At 45.9% G+C, this 20665-nt stretch overlaps 1 protein-coding gene across 1 annotated transcript; it reads right to left on the reverse strand.

Moving 5' to 3' along the window:
• Positions 1-9390: 9390 nt before the first annotated feature.
• On the reverse strand, positions 9391-10750 carry LOC142790143 (nuclear pore complex protein Nup107-like). Its single transcript, XM_075885125.1, has one exon. The coding sequence runs from the start codon at positions 10748-10750 to the stop codon at positions 9560-9562; it is 1191 nt and encodes a 396-aa protein (XP_075741240.1). The 3' UTR covers positions 9391-9559.
• Positions 10751-20665: the final 9915 nt, after the last annotated feature.

Here is a 20665-nt window from a genome sequence, read left to right on the forward strand (position 1 = left end):
GTAGTAGTAGTCATAAACTCTTATTCAGCCACAATTTACAGGCCGAGCGTTTCGACAACCTGTGCGACCAGTCGACGCTGTTCTCCTTCCCCTTCGGCGCCGATTCAGTCGAGCCAGGATGTGATGGAAAGGGATGGGGAAGGGTAATAGCTGGATTGCTGAGCAGTTGGGCAGTAAAACAGGCAAACAGACGGGTCGTCATATGGAAAGGGGCAATTGGGACAGCAGAGGTTAGACGTATATTTATAAAGGAAAAGGCGAGAGGGGGTTATCAGGCAATTAATTTGGATGTGCCGTAGAGTTCGAGCTTCGAGCGCAGTGAATGATGATTGGACTTGTAATTCGGGAGAGAACAAAGGTTTCTTCACGCGCTACCGCAGCCGCGCTTAGAAAAGGAGCACGCTGCTGACACACGACGCCGTAAGAATGTCGACAGTTGAGAACGCTTGCCTGATGTATACTTGTGCGCTCGTTTCATGGCTTTGATTGTAGAGTAGTGACAGTTGTTATTCCACGCTCGTCGTCCTGAGTATGCTAATTTCGTGTGCTTTCTGCTTGAGGTGTGCGCTGCAAGTTTAGAGCTGCTTTCCGTTCTTATTGTGACCTTGAGATGTTTTTGCTGTTGCTAAAACAATGCACAATAAAAACTCAACTACTCCTCTAAAGGCACGTTTCACTTTCGTGTTATGCCAAGCCCTATGTAGGGCCAACGCCTCCTTTATTTCAATGCCAGTGCGAAGGCGCCCTTCTCAACGGAAGCCGTCAATCCAGGTAGTGGTCGTAATGCGGCGCTATATAAGGTGTCGCGCTGCTCGCGTCACACGTGCGTCCGAGCGCTTTCTCCAGGAGATGCGATAGACGTGTTTTCCACACAAATGCCATACGCCTGTCAGTCAGTCAGTGAATGAACTTTATTTACAAATTGTCCTGAGGAGCCGATTCCCCTCAAGAGGGAGGGTCGGCTGCGGGCCGCACCCACGTGGGGACAGGAAGAGCGAGCCCCTCCGCCAAATTGCGGGCCCTCTGGACAGCCCGGATTTGGACCTCTCGGTCCGAGCTGGTAATTGCCGTCCTCCAGGCAGCTTCTGTGCTGAGAGGCTCGCCATCGCGCAGCGCCGCGCATTGCCAGAGCATGTGGGGTAACGTGCAACGTCTCTCTTCGCAATGAGGGCATTGCGGCTTTATGCTGTCGATAAACTTGCTGTACACTAAAGGCGACGGGTAAGTACCCGTTTGCAGCATTCTTAAAGTGACAGACTGGGCCCTAGAGAGTTGCGGGTGCGGGAGCGGAAAGCTACGCCTGGCCAATTGATAATTTTTGCAAATTTCGTTAAAGGTGAGGAGCGAATCAAGCTGCCGGATGCTGCCGGATCCTTCATACTGCTTCCTTCTGGCTCGATACAATGCCGCCGCCGCCGCGTAACAGAGCAGCGCATGCAGAGACGTTGCAGCGACGCTACCTCATTGGTTGCCCGCGTAGCGCCACCAACGGCGACACGCTATCTCAAAAAGGCCGTATATTTCACAGAGCCAGCGTGACTGCCAATATTGTGAACACGAGGAATGCAAGACGCCACCACATAGCTCTGTACACTACTCCACATAAGATTGATTGATATGTGGGGTTTAATTTCCCAAAGCCACTATCTGATTATGAGAGACGCCGTAGTGGAATACGCCAGAAATTTCGACCACGTGGGATTCTTTAACATGCACCCAAATCTGAGCACAAAGGCCTACAACATTTCCGCCTTCATCGGAAATGCAGCCGCCGCAGCCGGGATTTGATCCCGCGACCAGCGGGTCAGTAGCCGAGATCCTTAATCCATAGACCACCGCGGCGGGGCACAAAAAAAATACTTCATATAATTTCCGTCATGAGGCACTGCATGAGGCACGCTCCCCCATCACTGCAAAGCCCACGAGAAGCCTTGGGAGAGAGCGGAAAAGGACTAGAGGAGAGGGTGGTGAACAGCTGGATTGGGCTCATCTGGCTGGCATTCATAAATTGGAGGAGGCTTTAATGGGCCGTTCAGCAATATTTTTTTTCTTCTTAGCTTCCTGACCGCACGTGTTTTTGCGATGTCATTTATATGACGGAAATGCGTCACCGATGTCTCGGTGGACACCGGCATAAGGCACTTTCGTGTTAAAAAGCACAGCACAACGACCACTGCGTTGAAACATTGAATTGGCAAGTTCGCCTTGGTGGATCTGTGGCTAGCGGGTGCTCGGCTGCCGACCCAAAGGTCGCCGATTTGATCCCGGCCGTAGCGGTCGCATTTGAATGGAGGCAAAATGGTGGAGACCCATGCACTGTGCGATGTCAGCGCACGTTAAAGAAGCCCTCCCCTACGGCAACTCGCATAATGTAATCGTGGTTTTTGGATGGGCAACCCCACCGTTCATTATTATTATTATTATTATTATTATTATTATTATTCGAATTGGCAAGACGAATTCAAGATGTGCCAAATGGAATACCAGATTACAGCAGCACAACGCCTTTCGCGCCATTTGTGGCGTGTATGGGGACAAAAATGGAAGCGCCAGGGTAACTATTACAGCCGTATAGGCCTATGACCATTCCACAACAAGGCGTATGGCACCGCAATACCACTTTGACTCCTTGCCACGATAGTTAGATGGTCGACAATACAGCGAACAGAAGAAGGCACAGGGCAGGCTCATATCTGCTCATGTTCAGCGTTACTATCAGTCCTACCTGTATTCACGTAATACTCGAACATACTCGCTGGTATTGAAAAGCAGTGTCTTTCAAACACCAACTCAATATTTATCGATCAGAGGCGCGATTGTGTAGAGGATGGTCTTAACCACCCCCCTCTCAACTCTACCAAGGAAGATCTCGGGTAAATATTTAAGTTGTCATCCTTAGAAAAATGGTTTTAATGGTTTCCAACCACGCGCGCTTCGTTTAAGGGTACTATTGCGTGAAAATGCGGCAAAAAGAGCATCGATTCTGTCAAAGATCGGTGTTGGAGAACATTGACATCATGATCGAAACAGACAATTGTAGACTAACAAACTTATGAGTCGACTTACTCGGACTCGAACTCATGTGGAGCCTTGAGTCTGGGTGAGTAAAATTTGGGTGAGTTTGAGTCCGAGTGATTCCGGTTGAAAAAACTTTTGGCGAGTGCGAGACCGAGTGAGTTCGACTCAGAAACGTTTTCGTGAGTCTGAGTCCGAGTGAGTCGTGAGGGCAAAATGTATTTCGTAAGTGAGTTTGACTGAGCTACACAAGTTTTGCCGGCCTATGCAGGGCACAGACCCTGTTAAAACGAGACTCGTTATCGATCCCGTTAAACGAGACCACGGAGGGTATGCGAAGGATGACCATGTAGTGCGTCACGGTGTAAGGAGCTGACCCAAAAACCGTATGCGAAGTAGCCGTACAATCAAGTTCTGTGGATAAAAAAACAAAAAAACGCTCCAGCACGATAGAATCACGTGCATATTTGTTAGAAGCCCCGAGATAGTGCAAACATATAGTCTCCGAACTACTACGTAGACGAAAATGCTGTAGGCCCGTGTGCTCAGATTTGGGTACACGTTAAAGAACCCCAGGTGGTCGAAATTTTCGGAGCCCTCCAGTACAGCGTCTCTCAAAATCAAACTGAGTTTCGGAACGTTAAACCACACATATCAATCACATCAATCAATAATTCGAACTACGGCGTGACTTGCAATAATACTTTTAATTTCGCGCAGTAACTCTCCCTGAGTAAAAAAAAAACATAACTAGCGGATAAACTACCAACCAATCGTCACCAACGTGAACCAGTTTTACGCACAACGATCATCGGTGCATGAAAGCGTGGCCACAAGACGCGGCCGTCACGTACTTTTCACGCGAAATAGAGCTTTTTATCAAGCCGAATAAAAAGAAAATATGCGGGGCGGGGAGCATATTGCTGTTTCCAGTGGCAACGGGAACAAAACAAAAAGCCCCTCGGGGAGAGGGGAAAAAGTATAAAATCGATAGATGGATAGAATAAATGGATTAATAAGGCTGTACCCTTCAGATTGGGCGGTGGCTAACGCCACCAAGCCGTAATACCTAGTGAACCACCAACTAGATTTATCTTTTTTTTTTCCTTTAAAGAGTGAAGTATAGGACTGGTACTTTGTAGCGAATGGTTTAATTTTCACTCGTGCCTTGACTTTAGCCACCAATCAGACAACCAACCTTCTTCTAGTCAATTCTACCCGCCTCAAGCCTATTTTGCCCTACCTGTACCTAAACCCCAGTGCTTTGAAAAACTCTGCGCCACCATCCTGAACTATACGGTGAAGCCTTTTACAGAACATTGTCAAGTGTTCGGCATTTATCTTTTTATCTCCACACGCACCGCATACCGTGTCTACCCCTTCGTATTTGTCCCGATATGTCTTCGTTCGCAATACTCCCGTCCTGGCCTCAAACAGTAGAGTATTACCATAGACCCTTTCCTTGGCGATTTCCTGCTTTAAAAACTTTGATAGGTCTCTAGTGCGGAATTCTTAATCATGCCGATTCTCCACATATCGGTCTCAGCTTCCTTCACCTTCTTCCTAACCGATAATTCGGATTGGTTTGGCCCCCTGCTGTTTTCTAAGTATTTACCAGTCAATTTTCTAGTTCGCTTCCTCCATTTAGTATCGACATTCTTCATGTACAAGTAGCTGAATACCTTCCTAGCCCAACGTTCCTCCCCCATTTCTCTCAATCACTTCTCAAATTTTATTTTGCTGCTAGCTTCCTTGCCCTCAAATAATATCCATCACATATCACTTTGTACTCCCTGATTTGGTGTATTCCCGTGAGCTCCTAAGGCAAGCTTACCTATTTCACGCTGCCTAATTTCTAATTTTTCTTAAACGTCTGATCTCATGCACAAAGCCGCATTTCCGAACGTCCCACCAGGAACCATGACCCCTTTCTATATTCCTCTCACAATATCATACCTATTGTTTTCCACAGTGCCCTGTTTTTCATCACCACTGCATTCCTTTTACCATTAGCCGTCCCGTATATTTCGTGTTGCCTTAAGTACTCGGCCTAATTGCTTATCCATGCGCCGAGATATTTGTATTTATCTGTTATCTCTAGCTAGACATCATGTACTCTAAGCTCACTACCTTCGTTATCATTAAAATTCATGACTGCTGATTTTTCCTTACTGAATCTGAAATCTAACCTATCTCCCTCATTACCGCAGATGTCCATCATTCTCTGCAAATCTTCCTTGTTGTCGGCCATTAGCACTATATCATCTGCCTACAGCAATGCTGGTAGTGCCTGTTCAATGCGTTTTCCTTATTTGACGAAAGAAAGGTTGAAGCCCAGTCCACTTCCCTCTAATTAGGCCTCTAATCCTTGTAGGTACATCATGAATAACAAGGGTGACAGAGGACACCCCCGCCTAAGCACGGTTTTACCTCTGCAGGCTTCAATACCTGTTTTTGCCACTTTATAACTGCCTTGTTACCTTTATAGATATTCTTTAAAAAATTAGTGGCTCCATCTTCCACACCTTAAAAACATAACGTTGGTGAACGACATGGAGCTCATTAGCTTTGGATGAATTTAAAACAGTTACACAATAGCGAACAGTTGCGCAGAAAGGTGTGACGCGTTAACAGTTATATCGCACTTTGATCGATGCACATTATAATGCAATTCAGGAGTGAGTGCAGTATTCTAGCTTCTATGCGTCGTGTAGCTGTTGGAACTAAATAAATGGGAAACACGTGGGCACCCGCACTTGTTCTTCTGAACTTGTAGTGCTCATCAAATAGGGCGGCGTACGCTGACAAGTGTTCAGAACGCCGGGTTCAAATCCTGGCTGGAAGCTGGGTACCAATTAAACCAATGCGAAAACGCGGTTGTACATTGATATTGCACTGTAGGAAGAGAAACGATGGTGGGTCGTAATTATTCACGAATCCCCATTCTATTAGCGCATACTCTGTAAATAATCGGGGGATATTATGCCCAAACAAGTGTTAACCCGTGCGGGTACCGAGTCGCTGTTTCCGCAAACGATGCAGGTCTTTTGTTGCGAGCAAAGTTTTAATAGAGGAGAGCCCTTACACCCCTTCGGAGCCCAAACAGTGCTGTCGGCGTGAAGAAACGGACTCAACGCCCTCTCGCAAAAAGCAACTGTCGGACGGCAAAATTGCTGCGCAGTGGTTTGCCGTTGCCTAATTGCACCTTCCGCAAATATTTCCGGCTAGTTATTGGTAGGTTGCGTTAGCTTCCTTCCACTGTATCCCTACTCGTTGTACCGCAGCAACGGTAAGAAACGCTACAGCATAAATATTCGACATAGTCTTGTGCTGCTCTCTGAGAGAGAGAGAAAAACAACTTTTATTTCCAAAATCCATGTCCGGGTCTGAGCTCTAGGGTGAAGCTTCACTGACCTCCCCTGAAATAGTACATGGTTAAAGAGAATTGTTCACGAGGACGTTGTTTCGCTCAGATTCGTAACGCAGGCCTCCTATGTAAGTATGCTAGAGTGGAGTGATTGGCGTTGAGGCGTATTAGCTCTGGAATAGCGCCAGAATATGTCGGATAGAGTGAGTATGGAACCGCACACGTGGCAATAAGGTGTATACGGGCCTTATTGCGTCTTACGCCGTGTAAAGTCATTCGGCAGGGAATGTGTTCGTGCTTGCCTCAAGAGCACGGCTTCTTTTCCAGAAAAACCTTCCGGCGGTCTAGGAAGCTGTGCTCGGGCTAGGCGAAGGGATTTTAGGCGGACCCTTTCTTTCTTGTGACATTCGGCGCGGTCCACTGCCGACAGATAAATTTCAGGCCAGCACTGGGAAGCATATGAATACCAAGGCATCGAGGCGTAGGTCCGGGATTTGCACCAGGAAGTGTGACCTTGCGTCCACTTCAGGTAGCGGGATTATGATTTTCATAAGTAGTGCGCTTCATCAGATTATCTGGAGTGACTACGTTCTGGAGCAAGGCCTCAAGGAGTCAGTCCTGACCGTGATTTAATAAGAGGCGTGCTCATGCTGTGATGACTTGCGTTATGGTGAGTATTTCTGCTATTGCCCCGGAAGGAACGTCGAGATGGTGTTTGACGATTGTTTCACCACGTGCATCCATTGTTCGTGTGACTGATTTGCCGGATCGAAAGCTGGCGTCAGCGTGGTATGACGTCACATCAATTTGAAGCTGTCTGCGGCAGCGTGATTGGCATCTTGCAACATCTCGTTCAATGTGCGTGTGTTTTGGTATTGGTATAAGGTCGATATAAGGCAGTGCGTCCCACGGAGGAGCTGGCGGTATAGTATAGAGGCCATCCACCGAACACGTTTTGCATCGCCACCATCAGATGGCACTTTCCACTGTCAAAACCACTAGCTCGCCGCCCTCACCACCATCAGCCAACATTTCTTCTACTCTCGACGTCATGAGCCATTAAGACCACTACAGTTTCCCCCATATTCACTATTATTGCCGCCTTATCTACTTCAAACCATATCCAGCAACAATTATAGATCCACCAACTCAGGATTTTCAATAGGGTATCGTCATTACCTCTAAGTGGCATTGCCCTCGTACCTTATAGTTTCATACAATAATACCTGGAGAGGAATCTGAAGCTTCTATCGAGTACCTCGATAAGAATTATGGTAAGTACAGGCTTCGGATTGGATAGGGTTAGCTAACGAACTGTCTACAGACGTTTTTCTACAGTTTCAGTTTCGTTCTTTGCGCAGAAAGGATGCGATGAAAAGCGCCGAAGCAGTTCCTTCGTTGTTCGAATAGGCTGAACACAACTAGCTCTCCTTATTTGCTGAGATGTTGGAGCTTTACGAGTCATATTTGACAGTTTAAAGGAAGCGTCGTCCACGCACCGCTGTGCATTGATGTATCGTCTCATGCCAGTGCAGGGTATTGCACCAAGATTATGTATCTTCACGAGCGCGTCTTTCCTAAACTCGTTTGAATCGACTGCGAAACGGCGACGAAGCTAAGTAGACGCACCGTCACAATCCGCTGAACCTACTTCACAGCAAAACCAGAGGTGCGTTGGAGAGGTACATAGACAGACGCACATAGCGTCACATTAGACGAAACGTTAAGTCTTTCTCACCGAATACAGTTCTGTTATTTCTACAAATAGATAATGCGTGCTTTCGAGGAAAGCAAAAAAAGATGTTGGTTTTGAAGTGTTGAAAAAAAACTAATTTATTAAATTTTGATGCCAAATCTGGACCGCAATGGTAGAAAAACGCTAACCCTGATAGTTAAATTTGCCCAGGTTTTACGTTCCACACCTAATCACAAAAAATTGTGTCATAAAGTTTTTGTACAAATATATGAAGCAACGTTCAATTAAACTTAAGCTCATATCACCTTGTTTTACACTAGGAAAAGAAGCGTCCTGAATCTCAAGCATGCAATCCATCCAAAGTTGATACGAAGCCTGTTCCTATAATTCCCTTTGGGGTACAAGCGCCACTGAAGCAGCCCTTGTAGACACTAGCGCAAGATTCACCTCTAGGTAATATTGTATGAAATTATATGCCTCGTACATTATATTGTTCACAAACTACTCCATGTAACTACCACGGCAATTGCGCATCACCGCAACACACTCGGAGATAACAGATCACATGCTCACAAGATCACATCATACTCGCAAAAATTCACTACCTTGTGATCTTGCATAAGATGATCCTCATATTATCACATGTCTAATAAACTATTATAATATACGTACATGAACTCATATGAACGGATCACAAGCGAGAACCCACGAGCGTATACGCACACACAGAATTTCAACACTAGCAATGCCGATTTCTACTCTAGCAGCATGAAGGCTATTTATACCCTCAGTTTGAGATCGTACGCCATGTAATAGTTAGCACCCATATAATTTATAATTGATGTCTTCTACACATCATCGTGTGAAACACTATCTGCTTATACGTCTGCAATTACGTAGCACGAGCTTAATTTGGACAAGTTGGTTCATCGTGGCGGTATTGCATACCAACAGCGCGACAACGGCATGAAGAGATATAATGGAAAAAAAACAGCGCTGTTTCCTGTCAATTTTCTCTCTTTCTATACCACTGCCGTTCTATTCCAAGGTAGTCAATAAAATTAAAAGTTGCCTAAATTTGCACCTAAAAATATACTGCAGCATCTTGAAAAGGTCTGGCAACGTAAGTACCTTAGTAGTTATTTGAAAACACTAAGAAAGCTTCTCTGGTTAGTGGTTACAAGCTTCACTAGCTGCTGCTTAGTAAATGTATGCCGGGAAGGCAGAAAAATACGTTGGAGTCTAGTAAATACATGCCTTTACTAGCTGTTTGCAAACTTTTTTTTTATTAGATGCGCGAGACCTAGGCAGAGCTCCAGTTCTTCGGGGTCCTGAGCCTGCGCAAGCTGAGTGTACTTGGAGACACGGTTGCTTATAGAGCGGCTGCGTAGGTGGCCGCACGAGAGGCATGGCCGTCGTCGATGAGCATCTGTATGTAGGTGCGAAGAAGAGCGCTGTACGCCGCAGTGCGGGTTTCAAGGTCAACTTGTCCTAGCAACAGTGCCATGTGAGCCAGAAACCGCATGGTTAGAAGCGGCGGTTCGATCGGCTGACCGGTTACCCAGTCGTGTATCTCTTCTACCAAAGAAACACCATCGCCCAGAACGAGGCGTCTCACTCGCGCGCACAGCCGCCTGTAGATCACGAAAAACGACTTCAAAGGTTCCACGGTCACCGGGCGGCTGCGGTTCACTTCTATCTTGCTGCGTGGCAGTGCGGAGCTCCTGCTCTACGCACACATCGACAACAGCGCGCATGCGAGCCCATAGCTGATCTTCCCAAGTGGTACACACGGGCAGCATTGCTTTCAGGTTGCCACTCAGAGCACCATACACAGCGCTCTTGTACAGCAAACACGTGGGACTCGACGCCACTCTCCAGCAGGTTCGCATCCATAAATACCCGTAGAAGCTGCCTTGGGCGGGTTGCTTGAAGCCGGCACCAATAGTGCTGGCGTTGTGCAGGTCATGGCATGGCCTGCATCCTGCGAGAGCGTTGGCTAGATAACGACGACCGTTGTCGGCAGCCAGCTGTTTGGCTCTCTGCAGTTGGCCTGCTCGCAGGTGGAAGAATAAGCTGTGGAAGAGGTCGAATTCGTGCATCAGTAGCCACTTCCTTGAGGGCGCTTCCGCGTCCAGTTCAGTCATGTGAGATGATGATGCACTACCGATGTTATCATGGGACTGCACACTGTGTAGCGAGTTTTTTGAGGTGCGCCTTCCTCCAGCAAAGTACTGGAGCCTGTCGTCGTCATCGCCCATACCGCACTCATGCGCCGCGCAGCTTTCCAACCAGTCGACCACTAGTTGCGCCTGGCCTACGAACGAGTCTCTAGCCATGAGGGCCTCTACGATTTCCCTGTCACTATCTTCGCGATATCCGTCGACGAACATGGTGTTGTGGCCGCGTTCTTCCATGAACTCGTCCGCGTTGAGACGGTCGCACAGGAGGGCACCCGTAAGCTTCCAAGTGTTTCGCTCTTCGGTGAGCAATGTTCGGCAGGCTATGGCTTCCATCCACGCCGGTACGTCCTTGCAATACCCTATGCTCTCGGTCACTTCTATCACTTTGGCTAAATAACTTTCGCACAAGCTAGCATACTTTTCAGCCAGCGTGACGACGTCCTCGCCACTAGTATAAGCATTGTAGGCTTCCATAAATTCCGTGTGCATGCCGGCAGTAGCGACGACTGCAGGATGTTCGGTCGCTAGCTCTGACGACGCGCAAATGCTGGTTGTCACGTCGGCGGCTTCGAAATCGGCACTTACATTGCTGGTGCCACGCAAAGGCTTGTTGGCACCGGGCGCAGCGAAGTCTGCCTTGGATCCTCCTGTGAAGGCGCTCGCCGTTGTGCTTGGAGTACTTGTGGTACTGGTTTAACACGAGGCCGCCGAATGCTTAAATCCTGCTGCTGGTGTAGAAAGGACGCCCTCCGGTAGCTGAAGCGGCTTCACGATCGTAGCTCGGTCACCGGCGTTAAGGCTCGAGCTGCTCCTCAGCACGAGCCAGTCTTCGTCTTCTTCTTCTCAGCACATGGCACAATCCCATTGGACGGAATAGGCCAAGTAAAAAGTGCATTTTTTCATTATTGCAGTACTATGTTATTATTGTGTCCACTAGTGAATAATTGTAATTAGATCCTGATTTGAAATGTGAATTACTAGTAATCAAGAAAGTGGTGCGCGCGCAATGTTGCAGAAGATTTCCTAGTCACAATGATATACTCCTAAATGGCAAAGAAAACATCTCTGTGGCTGTACAACATAGCACCGGCCCTAAACGATAAAAAAAACATGTTGTTCTTGGACCAGTCTTCGAAGAGGCGGTACTTGTACGCTCTTCACTGCACGATGTCACACACCTGCCCCGCTACTAACGTTATTCTTTAGTAGCTTGTATAAACGCGGTACGTAAATACAAACTCTCATTTTATTTTCAAACTTCTACCACAATTTTAGTGTTAGCTTAAAGACCACGCAAAACCTTGCACGGATCGCATGCATTGGGTAACGCGGAGAGCGTCCCCTGAAGCGTTACCTAATGGCCCCGAGTTATCACATATATGCGATACCGGCACCAGGGCATATGTCACTGATTTGCACGTGAAGTGGTCAGCTGCGTTAAAAAAACACATTAAGGAGTTTTCAAAGTGTTTACGCTAAGTTAGCCATTGTAGCGTTTGTGTATGGCCGCTATATGAGTTTTCGAATGGCGTTTGTCTGCCGCAAACGCTAACGCACACTCGAGTCACAGAAACGGAGCTTTGTGCGCCTTGCAGGCCACTAGATCTTTCGGATTTTTTGCGCGTGAACCACAAACACAAACGGCGATTAGCGACACGACACATGCACCATGGCTACAGTGGCGGTTGTACTCTGGTTGCATTTATCAACTATATTTACAATGACATTGTGAGGACGTCAAATTGAGACGTAATCAAGGATGATTGATTGATTGATTGATATGTGAGATTTACTGTGACCAAACCACCATATGATTTTCAGAGACGCCGTAACAGAACGCTCCAGAAATTTCGACTACCTGCGATTCTTAAATGTGTACCCAAATCTGACCTCACCGGCCTACAGCATTTTCAGCTCCATCAAAAATGCAGCCGCCGAAGCCGGGATTCAATCCCGCGACCAGCGGGCAGCACCTGAGTACTTCAGCCACTCTTCCTTCCACTTCCCCCTTCATCTCTCTCCTTTTTCTCACCTTCACCTTTCTGATGTCAGCGGTCTGTGTATGCTTCCTTTCACTAACGCATTCCTCCCGATCAGACGGCCCCTCCTGGCACTGGCGGTTCGGTGTGGGGCAAAAAAGAGCTTTTAAGGAAGTCCTTAGCCTCTAACTACTCGGAGTCCCGTAAACAATTCGTCGTAGAAGGAGGGGTGCCGCGTATTGTGGCAGAGGCTGGTAAGCGGGCATTTTAGGAAGTTCTAAGCCTTTAACTACTCCGCGCCCTGTCAACGTTTTGTCGTAAAAAGAGGGGTGCCCCGTATTGCGGTAGGCTGTGCAAGCGAGTCCAATGCGGATTCCTTGCCCGCTTCTGGATTACGCATGTAGTGGGGGCCTTCCGGCTGAGCACAGGGTTGCTGTTGGGCATGTCATGCATGGCACAATTGATTGGGTAGTAAAATGAAACAGAAAACAGACGACAGCTACACTTAGGAAGAGTAGTTACACTTGAAACTGTTTTGGGTTGTCCAGTGCCCTTCGCAGCTGCAGTGCCGTGAACACAGTTACTATTTTCATTGTTGCCGTTATTGTTTTCTAACGCTTTAATTGCTGAAAGTGTACCAGGATTCTCATTTATTCCTCTATCGAAGGTGTTAAATCGGTGGATAAGGTATGACTCTCGTTGTTCACGTTCTCGATTTGATTTAAATCCCGTCTCTAAGAGCGTTACTGATAGTTTGTCGAATGCATGGTCGGGAAGATTGAGATGTTTCGATAGAGGTAGACTTGGGGCTGATTTCGCATGGGCTCTGTGATTATTGAAGCGAATCCTAAATGGTGTTTCTGTTTGTCCGATGTACTGCATACCACAAACGTTGCATTCGAGTAGGTATACCACATTAGAGGAATCGCATGTTAGGTTTCCTCGTATGTTAATCGAAAACTTGGATTGCGCGCTGGTTGCTTTGCCTGTTTCTCGCATCGCCTTACATACAAGACATCGTGGCTTTAAACAAGGGCGGCATGAATTATTGGGGGGTGATGTGTTAATTTGGGAGTGGACAAGGGTGTCTTTGAGGTGACGTGGTCGTCGGTAAACGACGCCTGGAGCGGATGGGAATGCACGTTTCAGACGTTCACTTTGTTCCAGAATGTTGTAATGTCGTTTAAAAATTTTGTTTACACTGGGAAAGTTTGTGCTGTAAGTCAAGCAGAGGTTTGTTCGTTGTGGGTCTTCTCGTGGTGGTCGCTTCATAAGTAAGTCTTCACGCTTCAGTTTTCTCGCTTTTTGAACAGCGTCATTAATTACATGTGGGGGGTATTTTTGTTTCTCGAGCATAAGCTTTAGCCTCTGTGAGCTCGTGTCAAAGTCAACTTCTTTAGAGCAGATTCGCTTAAACCGGTGAGCCTGGCTGTATGGAATCCTGTTTTTACAGTGGCGTGGGTGATCGCTTTGGTAATGAAGGTATTGTTGTCGATCCGTTGGTTTGCGATACAGGGTTGTAGAGAGCTTCTCTTCTTCTATCGTTATGGTAACATCAAGAAAATTTACGGTAACATGCGAGTATGTGTGTGTGAAGTGTATGTTCGGATGTACAGCATTGTAAGTGTCGATAAAGCTGAGAAGTTCGTCCTCGCTGTGGGTCCAAATAAGAATGATGTCGTCTATGTATCTTCTGTATAACATTGGTTTCAAGGAACTTTGTGCAAGAAATTTAGATTCTAGCTTTCCCATAAATACGTTGGCATAATTAGGTGCCACTTTAGTGCCCATAGCGGTCCCGCTGATTTGTCGAAAATACTCTTGGTTAAACTCGAATGAATTTAATTCGAGGGCCATCCTCGTCATAGTTGCAATGGCAGAGAAATCTGGGGTGTTAGATTGTCTATGGTTTGTGTACATGTTTTGTAATGCAGCTATGCCGTCATCGTGAGCAATATTTGTATATAATGAAGAGACATCAAGAGTAACCAAGTACGAGTTTTTCGGCACACAGAGACCTGCATTGTCTCGAAGAAAATTTGTGGTGTCTTTTATGTACGACGCGAGGGGGCATGGAATGTGGGTTATTAGTTTGTCCACGTACCCTGATATGGGTTCAGTTATTGTACCGATGCCTGATATGATTGGTCGACCTGGGTTACCGGATTTATGAATTTTTGGGAGGATGTAGAAGCGACCTGGACGAGGGTATGCTGCTTGCATCAGTTTGTGGTCAGTGTTGGTTATCTTTTCTGCATCCAACAGTTTCTTTAGTTCTGTTGATACGATACGTTTGTATTCGTCTGTCGGATCACCTGGGACGCGTTCGTAAAATCTTGATTCGTCTAGTTGGCGGTATGCTTCTTGTAAGTAGTTGGTTGTATTAAGAACTACGATTGCTCCTCCTTTGTCAGCGGGTTTTATTGTTATGTCTGTCCTAGATGCCAAATTTTTCATACTTATATTTTCAGATTTTGTCAAGTTTTCTCGGTTTTCTTTCTGTCTGTGGTATTCGTGTATTATATCTTTCTGTACTGCGTTGATATAAAGGTCCAAGCACTTGTCTCGATTACTGTTCGGTGTCCAATCATTTGATTTACGACGGTGAATTGTTTCGTGGTTAGAAGGCCTGTCCAAAAAATATTCGCGCAACCTTAAGCTTCGAGCGAAGTTGTCGAGGTCTCGGAGCAAGTAGAATTCATCGAAAAATTTTGTGGTCGGGCGGAAGCTTAGTCCCTTAGATAGCAGTTTTTTTTCGTCAGGTGACAAGCTCGTGTTCGATAAGTTTACAACCACAGTATCACAGGGTGTGTTTCTAGATGGGTGCTCGTTTGTACCATTAGTGATTTCCTGGGTGGTTGTGTTGTAGTGATAAGGAACTATATTAGGAAACACGGGTTCGGGCACATGGTCTCTTTTGAGTTTATGAATTTTTGTGGTCATGATGGCTTGGTATTTATTCTGTTCAAATTCTGTTAATCGCGTGATTTCTTCGTTCGATAAAGTGTTGAGGCGGAGAATGGTGTTGGTCATAGCGACCGGTTTCTTTACCTGCTTATCAGTGTGATTAAGAGCGATTTCTGTTAATTTAAGAGATGCCTCAAGGAGGACGTTTTTCCATGTTATTTGGTCGTGTTCATCTAGATTTGTAGCGGCTGGTGTGAGGGAGAGTGCCATACCCTTGGAGCTATTCTAGCACGAAGGTACACTTGCAATGTTGATTTATGCATTTCATGTCTAATTCGTTTGTCACCAAGTTTTCGTACTTTAAGGAAAGTGGCACTGCAACTGGGAAGCGATGAGCTAGACCTACATTTCAGAAGTCATGCTTCTTTTGGGTGCGGGGATGGCACTTATGAGGTGTGCAGGTTGTAGTTATGTCCGGCAGGCCTTCGTCGTTGAGCGGAGGATTTCGGCGTTGGGCTCCCGGCGAACGTGTTCGTTGGCAGTTCCGGGGTCCGCAATAGGGGGACGCAGTTTCGTAGTTCGGCAGGCTTCCCTTTGAGGAGTGGTGTAGTGGTGCTGTCGTGTAGTGCTTTTGACCGCGACATCCGCAATGAAGGGATGCGTGTTGGCTGTTCTGCAGACTTCCTCCCTAGTAGTGGTGCGCTGTTGATGATGGTGAGGGCGTGCTTGTGGCTCGCGGGAGTCACAGTTTCGCTGATCGTCGGGAACTCATCTGTGATGTTGGGTGGGTGTGGGGCTCCTGGTGTATGTTGATATGCAGAAGTCTTCTCGTGGGTGTCTTGTTGTGTTGAACGTATATTCACGGGAGCTGCTGGTTGAGTCGACCACCCCGTGGTAGCTTCGAAATCTCCACGACCGAGCGCTTTTTTGAGGGTTTCGACAATCAAAGCGACACCCACAAAACTTGGATGAAGCCCATTCGCAGCAAGAAAGCGTCTTGGTGGCAACTGCTCGAATTGGTAGTCAATATATGACACCTTGCTGGGTCTTCGGCAGTAGGCCTTGACTGTTTCGTTGAATTGACGAGCGTCCGGGTTGAAGCGGTGCACGAATTGTTCGTTCAATTGTTCCAGGTGTAGGTTGAGGTAACGGGGTAGCACGCATGAAACAACGAGCCTTTCGAGTTCCTGGCGTGTCCGAAGCGTGTTGTTCACTAGGCGGCGAAGGCGGCGTAGCGATTCTTCTAGTCCGTACGACGCCAGCTTGCTCATACCGACGTGAAAAACGAGCGTGGTCACAGATCGTGGTAAGCCAGCAAGCTCTTTCTCGATGTCGAATGTGGACGCTCCACGGATGGAAATGATTGCAGGTGTCATCTTCTCATGCGGGTTGAAATGCCGATGTAAATACCTTGTTTGCGAGTTTCCTATGATGGCTGATGTTGGTGCATGTTTAGGGAAATTCCGTGAGACCTGCTCGACTGGAGGTGCGCCTGTGGCCGGTCTTGTGTAGGCAGGCATGGTGGTTGAGTGGCTGTAGCGTTGCATATAGTTCAGTAGATCCTCCGTGAGTGGTCACAACGTGGTTTTGTTTTGACGTTTCGGCCTAGAGTCAGGCCTTCATCAGGATTAAAGATACAGTTTGTTGGTGCTCAGCTTTATACAATCTCAAATCAGAGGGCAAGGAAAGAGGAAAAAAAAGACAGAAAAAAAAAGAAAAAAAAAGAAAAAAAGAAAAAGGAAAGAAAAAGAAGAAAAAAGAGAAGAAAAGAAAAATAATATACGGTGGGCGCCCCTCGGGTGCCCCCCTTCCACTCTTCCCTCCCTTCCCCTTCCACTTATGAAGCGACCACCACGAGAAGACCCACAACGAACAAACCTCTGCTTGACTTACAGCACAAACTTCCCCAATGTAAACAAAATCCTCAAACGACATTACAACATTCTTGAACAAAGTGAACGTCTGAAACGTGCATTCCCATCCGCTCCAGGCGTCGTTTACCGACGACCACGTCACCTCAAAGACACCCTTGTCCACTCCCAAATTAACACATCACCCCCCAAAAATTCATGCCGCCCTTGTTTAAAGCCACGATGTCTTGTATGTAAGGCAATGCGAGAAACAGGCAAAGCAACCAGCACGCAATCCAAGTTTTCGATTAACATACGATGAAACCTAACATGCGATTCCTCTAATATGGTATACCTACTCGAATGCAACGTGTGTGGTATGCAGTACATCGGACAAACAGAAACACCATTTAGGATTCGCTTCAATAATCACACAGCCCATGCGAAATCAGCCCGAAGTCTACCTCTATCAAAACATCTCAATCTTCCCGACCATGCATTCGACAAACTATCAGTAACGCTCTTAGAGACGGGATTTAAATCAAATCGAGAACGTGAACAACGAGAGTCATACCTTATCAGCCGATTTAACACCCTCGATAGAGAAATAAATGAGAATCCTGGTACACTTGCCGCAATTAAAGCGTTAGAAAACAATAACGGCAACAATGAAAATAGTAACTGTGTTCACGGCACTGCAGCTGCGAAGGGCACTGGACAACCCAAAACAATTCCAAGTGTAACTACTCTTCCTAAGTGAAGCTGTAGTCTGTTTTCTGTTTCATTTTACTACCCAATCAATTGTGCCATGCATGATATGCCCAACAGCAACCCTGTGCTCAGCCGGGAGGCCCCCACTACATGCGTAATCCAGAAGCGGGCAAGGAACCCGCATTGCACCCGCTTGTACAGCCTACCGCAATACGGGGCACCCCTCTTTTTACGACAAAATGTTGACAGGGCGTGGAGTAGTTAAAGGCTTAGAACTTCCTAAAATGGCCGCTTACCAGCCTCTGCCACAATACGCGGCACCCCTCCTTCTACGACGAATTGTTTACGGGACTCCGAGTAGTTAGAGGCTAAGGACTTCCTGAAAAACTCTTTTTTGCCCCAAACCGAACCGCCAGTGCCAGGAGGGGCCGTCTGATCGGGAGGAATGCGTTAGTGAACGGAAACATACACAGACCGCTGACATCAGAAAGGTGAAGGGGAGAAGGGGGAGAGAGATGAAGGGGGAAGTGGAGGGAAGAGTGGAGGGGGGAGGTGGAGGGAAGAGTGGAAGGGGGGCACCCGAGGGGCGTCCGCCGTATATTACTTTTTTCTACTTCTCTGTTTTCTTCTTTTTCTTTCCTTTTTCTTTTTTTCTTTTTTTTCTTTTTTTCCTGTTTTTCTTTTCTGTCTTTTTTTCCTGTTTCCTTGCCCTCTGATTTGAGATTGTATAAAGCTGAGCACCAACAAACTGTATCTTTAATCCTTTTGAAGGCCAGATCTAGGCCGAAACATCGAAATAAAACCCCGTTGTGACCGCTCACGGAGGATCTACTGGACTATATGCAACGCTACGGCCACTCAACCACCAAGCCTGTATATATATATATATATATATATATATATATATATATATATATATATATATATATATATATATATATATATATATATATATATATATATATATATATATATATATATATATATATATATATATATATATCGGCAGGCATGGTGGTTGAGTGGCCGTAGCGTTGCAAGTAGTCAAGTAGATCCTCCGTGAGCATTCACAACGTGGTTTATTTCGCCGGGACAGGCATTCATCAGGAAAAACACGATACAAAAGTGCGCTTTTCTCAAGTAGGCAAGGTTTATCAAGGGCCCCTGACACGTGAACCATCACTGCCTTACACTATCTACTGTGACGTGGCGAGTAATGAATGGTGAGCAGAGAATGTCAAAGCAATGTCAAAGAGAGAATATGAGAATGCATGAACGGTGTTTACATCAAGTAGATCACATGTATAGCAGTTTGAAAAGTACAGTAATATCTACAAACAAAAAATAAAGCTATCAAACCCATACAACAAATCACACGCACAAAAAGACAAAAAAGTATAGCAGAAAACGTTCGAATGGAACAAGATGCGTTACTAAATATTTCATCGGGCACAAACAGAACTGATAACACGAAGTCAAGAAATTCACTGCACCGAGAAGGTGTAGTGAAACTCTGCATGTATAGTGATTATTAACAAACTGTGTTGAAACTGGAATTTAGTTCTGCACCAAAAGAAACGTCAATTTGCCTGGATTTTCATTTATATCGGATAAGATCGGGTTACTTTTGTGTATCAGAATTGACTCGCACAGTTCCCTATTATAGTGTGAAGAAAAACCTGATTCCAGTATAGTAGCTCTTAGTTTATTGAATGAGTGACCAGGAAGGTTAACGTGCTTAGACAAAGCTAGATTGGGTAGGCTTGTGGCATGTGATTTATGGTGCGCAGTGTAAAAGGCGTTTCAGTATGTCCGATGTATTCGAGTTTGCACACAGAGCATTCAAGAATGTACACAATGTTGCATGTGTCGCAGTCAAAATTCCCTTTAATTTTTAGCTGAAAGTTTGATGCTGTACTCTTAACCAAAGTAGACTTCGTCATATGGTTACTAACTTTGCAACGCGATTTGTTGCATGGATGACAACCAGAAAAAGTGGTGGCGGGAATACTTGATGAGGTTACTATGTCGCGTAAGTTCTTCGATCTGCGATATACCCCACGTGGGGAATCAGGAAAGGTGTTTTTAAGGTGATCACTCTGTATTAGTATGTTTTGATGCTTCTGAAAAATGCTGTTGATGTTGGGTGCTGATGCGGAGTGTTTTATAACCATGCTCGTGCTTGAGGGTGTGGCGTTCTTCTTCCGAATAAAAAGTTCCTTACGGTCAATGTCCTCAGCCCGTTTAATAGCATCGTTAATGATTAGTGGCGGATATTTTTGTTTCTGTAGAGCTTCCCAAAGTGTGCTACAGTTGTCTGTAAAATCTGAATCGTTCAAACATATTTTCTTAAAACGCAGTGTTTACTATATGGGATTGCTGTTTTTCAGTGCTTTGAATGTGATTTACAGTAATTTAGGCATGACTGCCTATCCGTAGTTTTTCTAAAAAGATTAGTCGTCACTTTATTAGCACGTATAGTAATAGTGACGTCAAGAAACTTTATTGCTGTGTTTGAGTATGATTCCGAAAAAGAGATGGTGGGATGAGCCTTGTTGAAGTCTAAAATGAAAGACAGACGTTCTGTCTCTCCGTGCTGCCACATCAGAAAGACGTCGTCAACATAACGCTTATAATAAAACGCTTTGAGACTGCATGCTTCTATGTATGCATCTTCAAATTGGCCCATAGAGATATTTGCATAGCTTGGTCCAATTTTTGTACCCATAGAAGTGCCACTAACCTGTACATATTGCACACCATCAAATTCAAAATTGTTCAATGTCAGGATTAGTTCTAGTACCCGCGCTACTGTGTTGCTGTCCACCGTTTTGTTAGAAACGTTTTCTTTATAAGCCTCCAATATTGCTGTAATGCCATCAATATGCGGGGTGTTCGTATAGAGTGAGGCTACGTCTAGTGTTACAAGCAATGAACCAAGTGGCACGTCGAGGTCA

The sequence above is a fragment of the Rhipicephalus microplus genome, chromosome 2, assembly GCF_043290135.1.
Source record: "Rhipicephalus microplus isolate Deutch F79 chromosome 2, USDA_Rmic, whole genome shotgun sequence".
Lineage (NCBI taxonomy): Eukaryota > Metazoa > Arthropoda > Arachnida > Ixodida > Ixodidae > Rhipicephalus > Rhipicephalus microplus.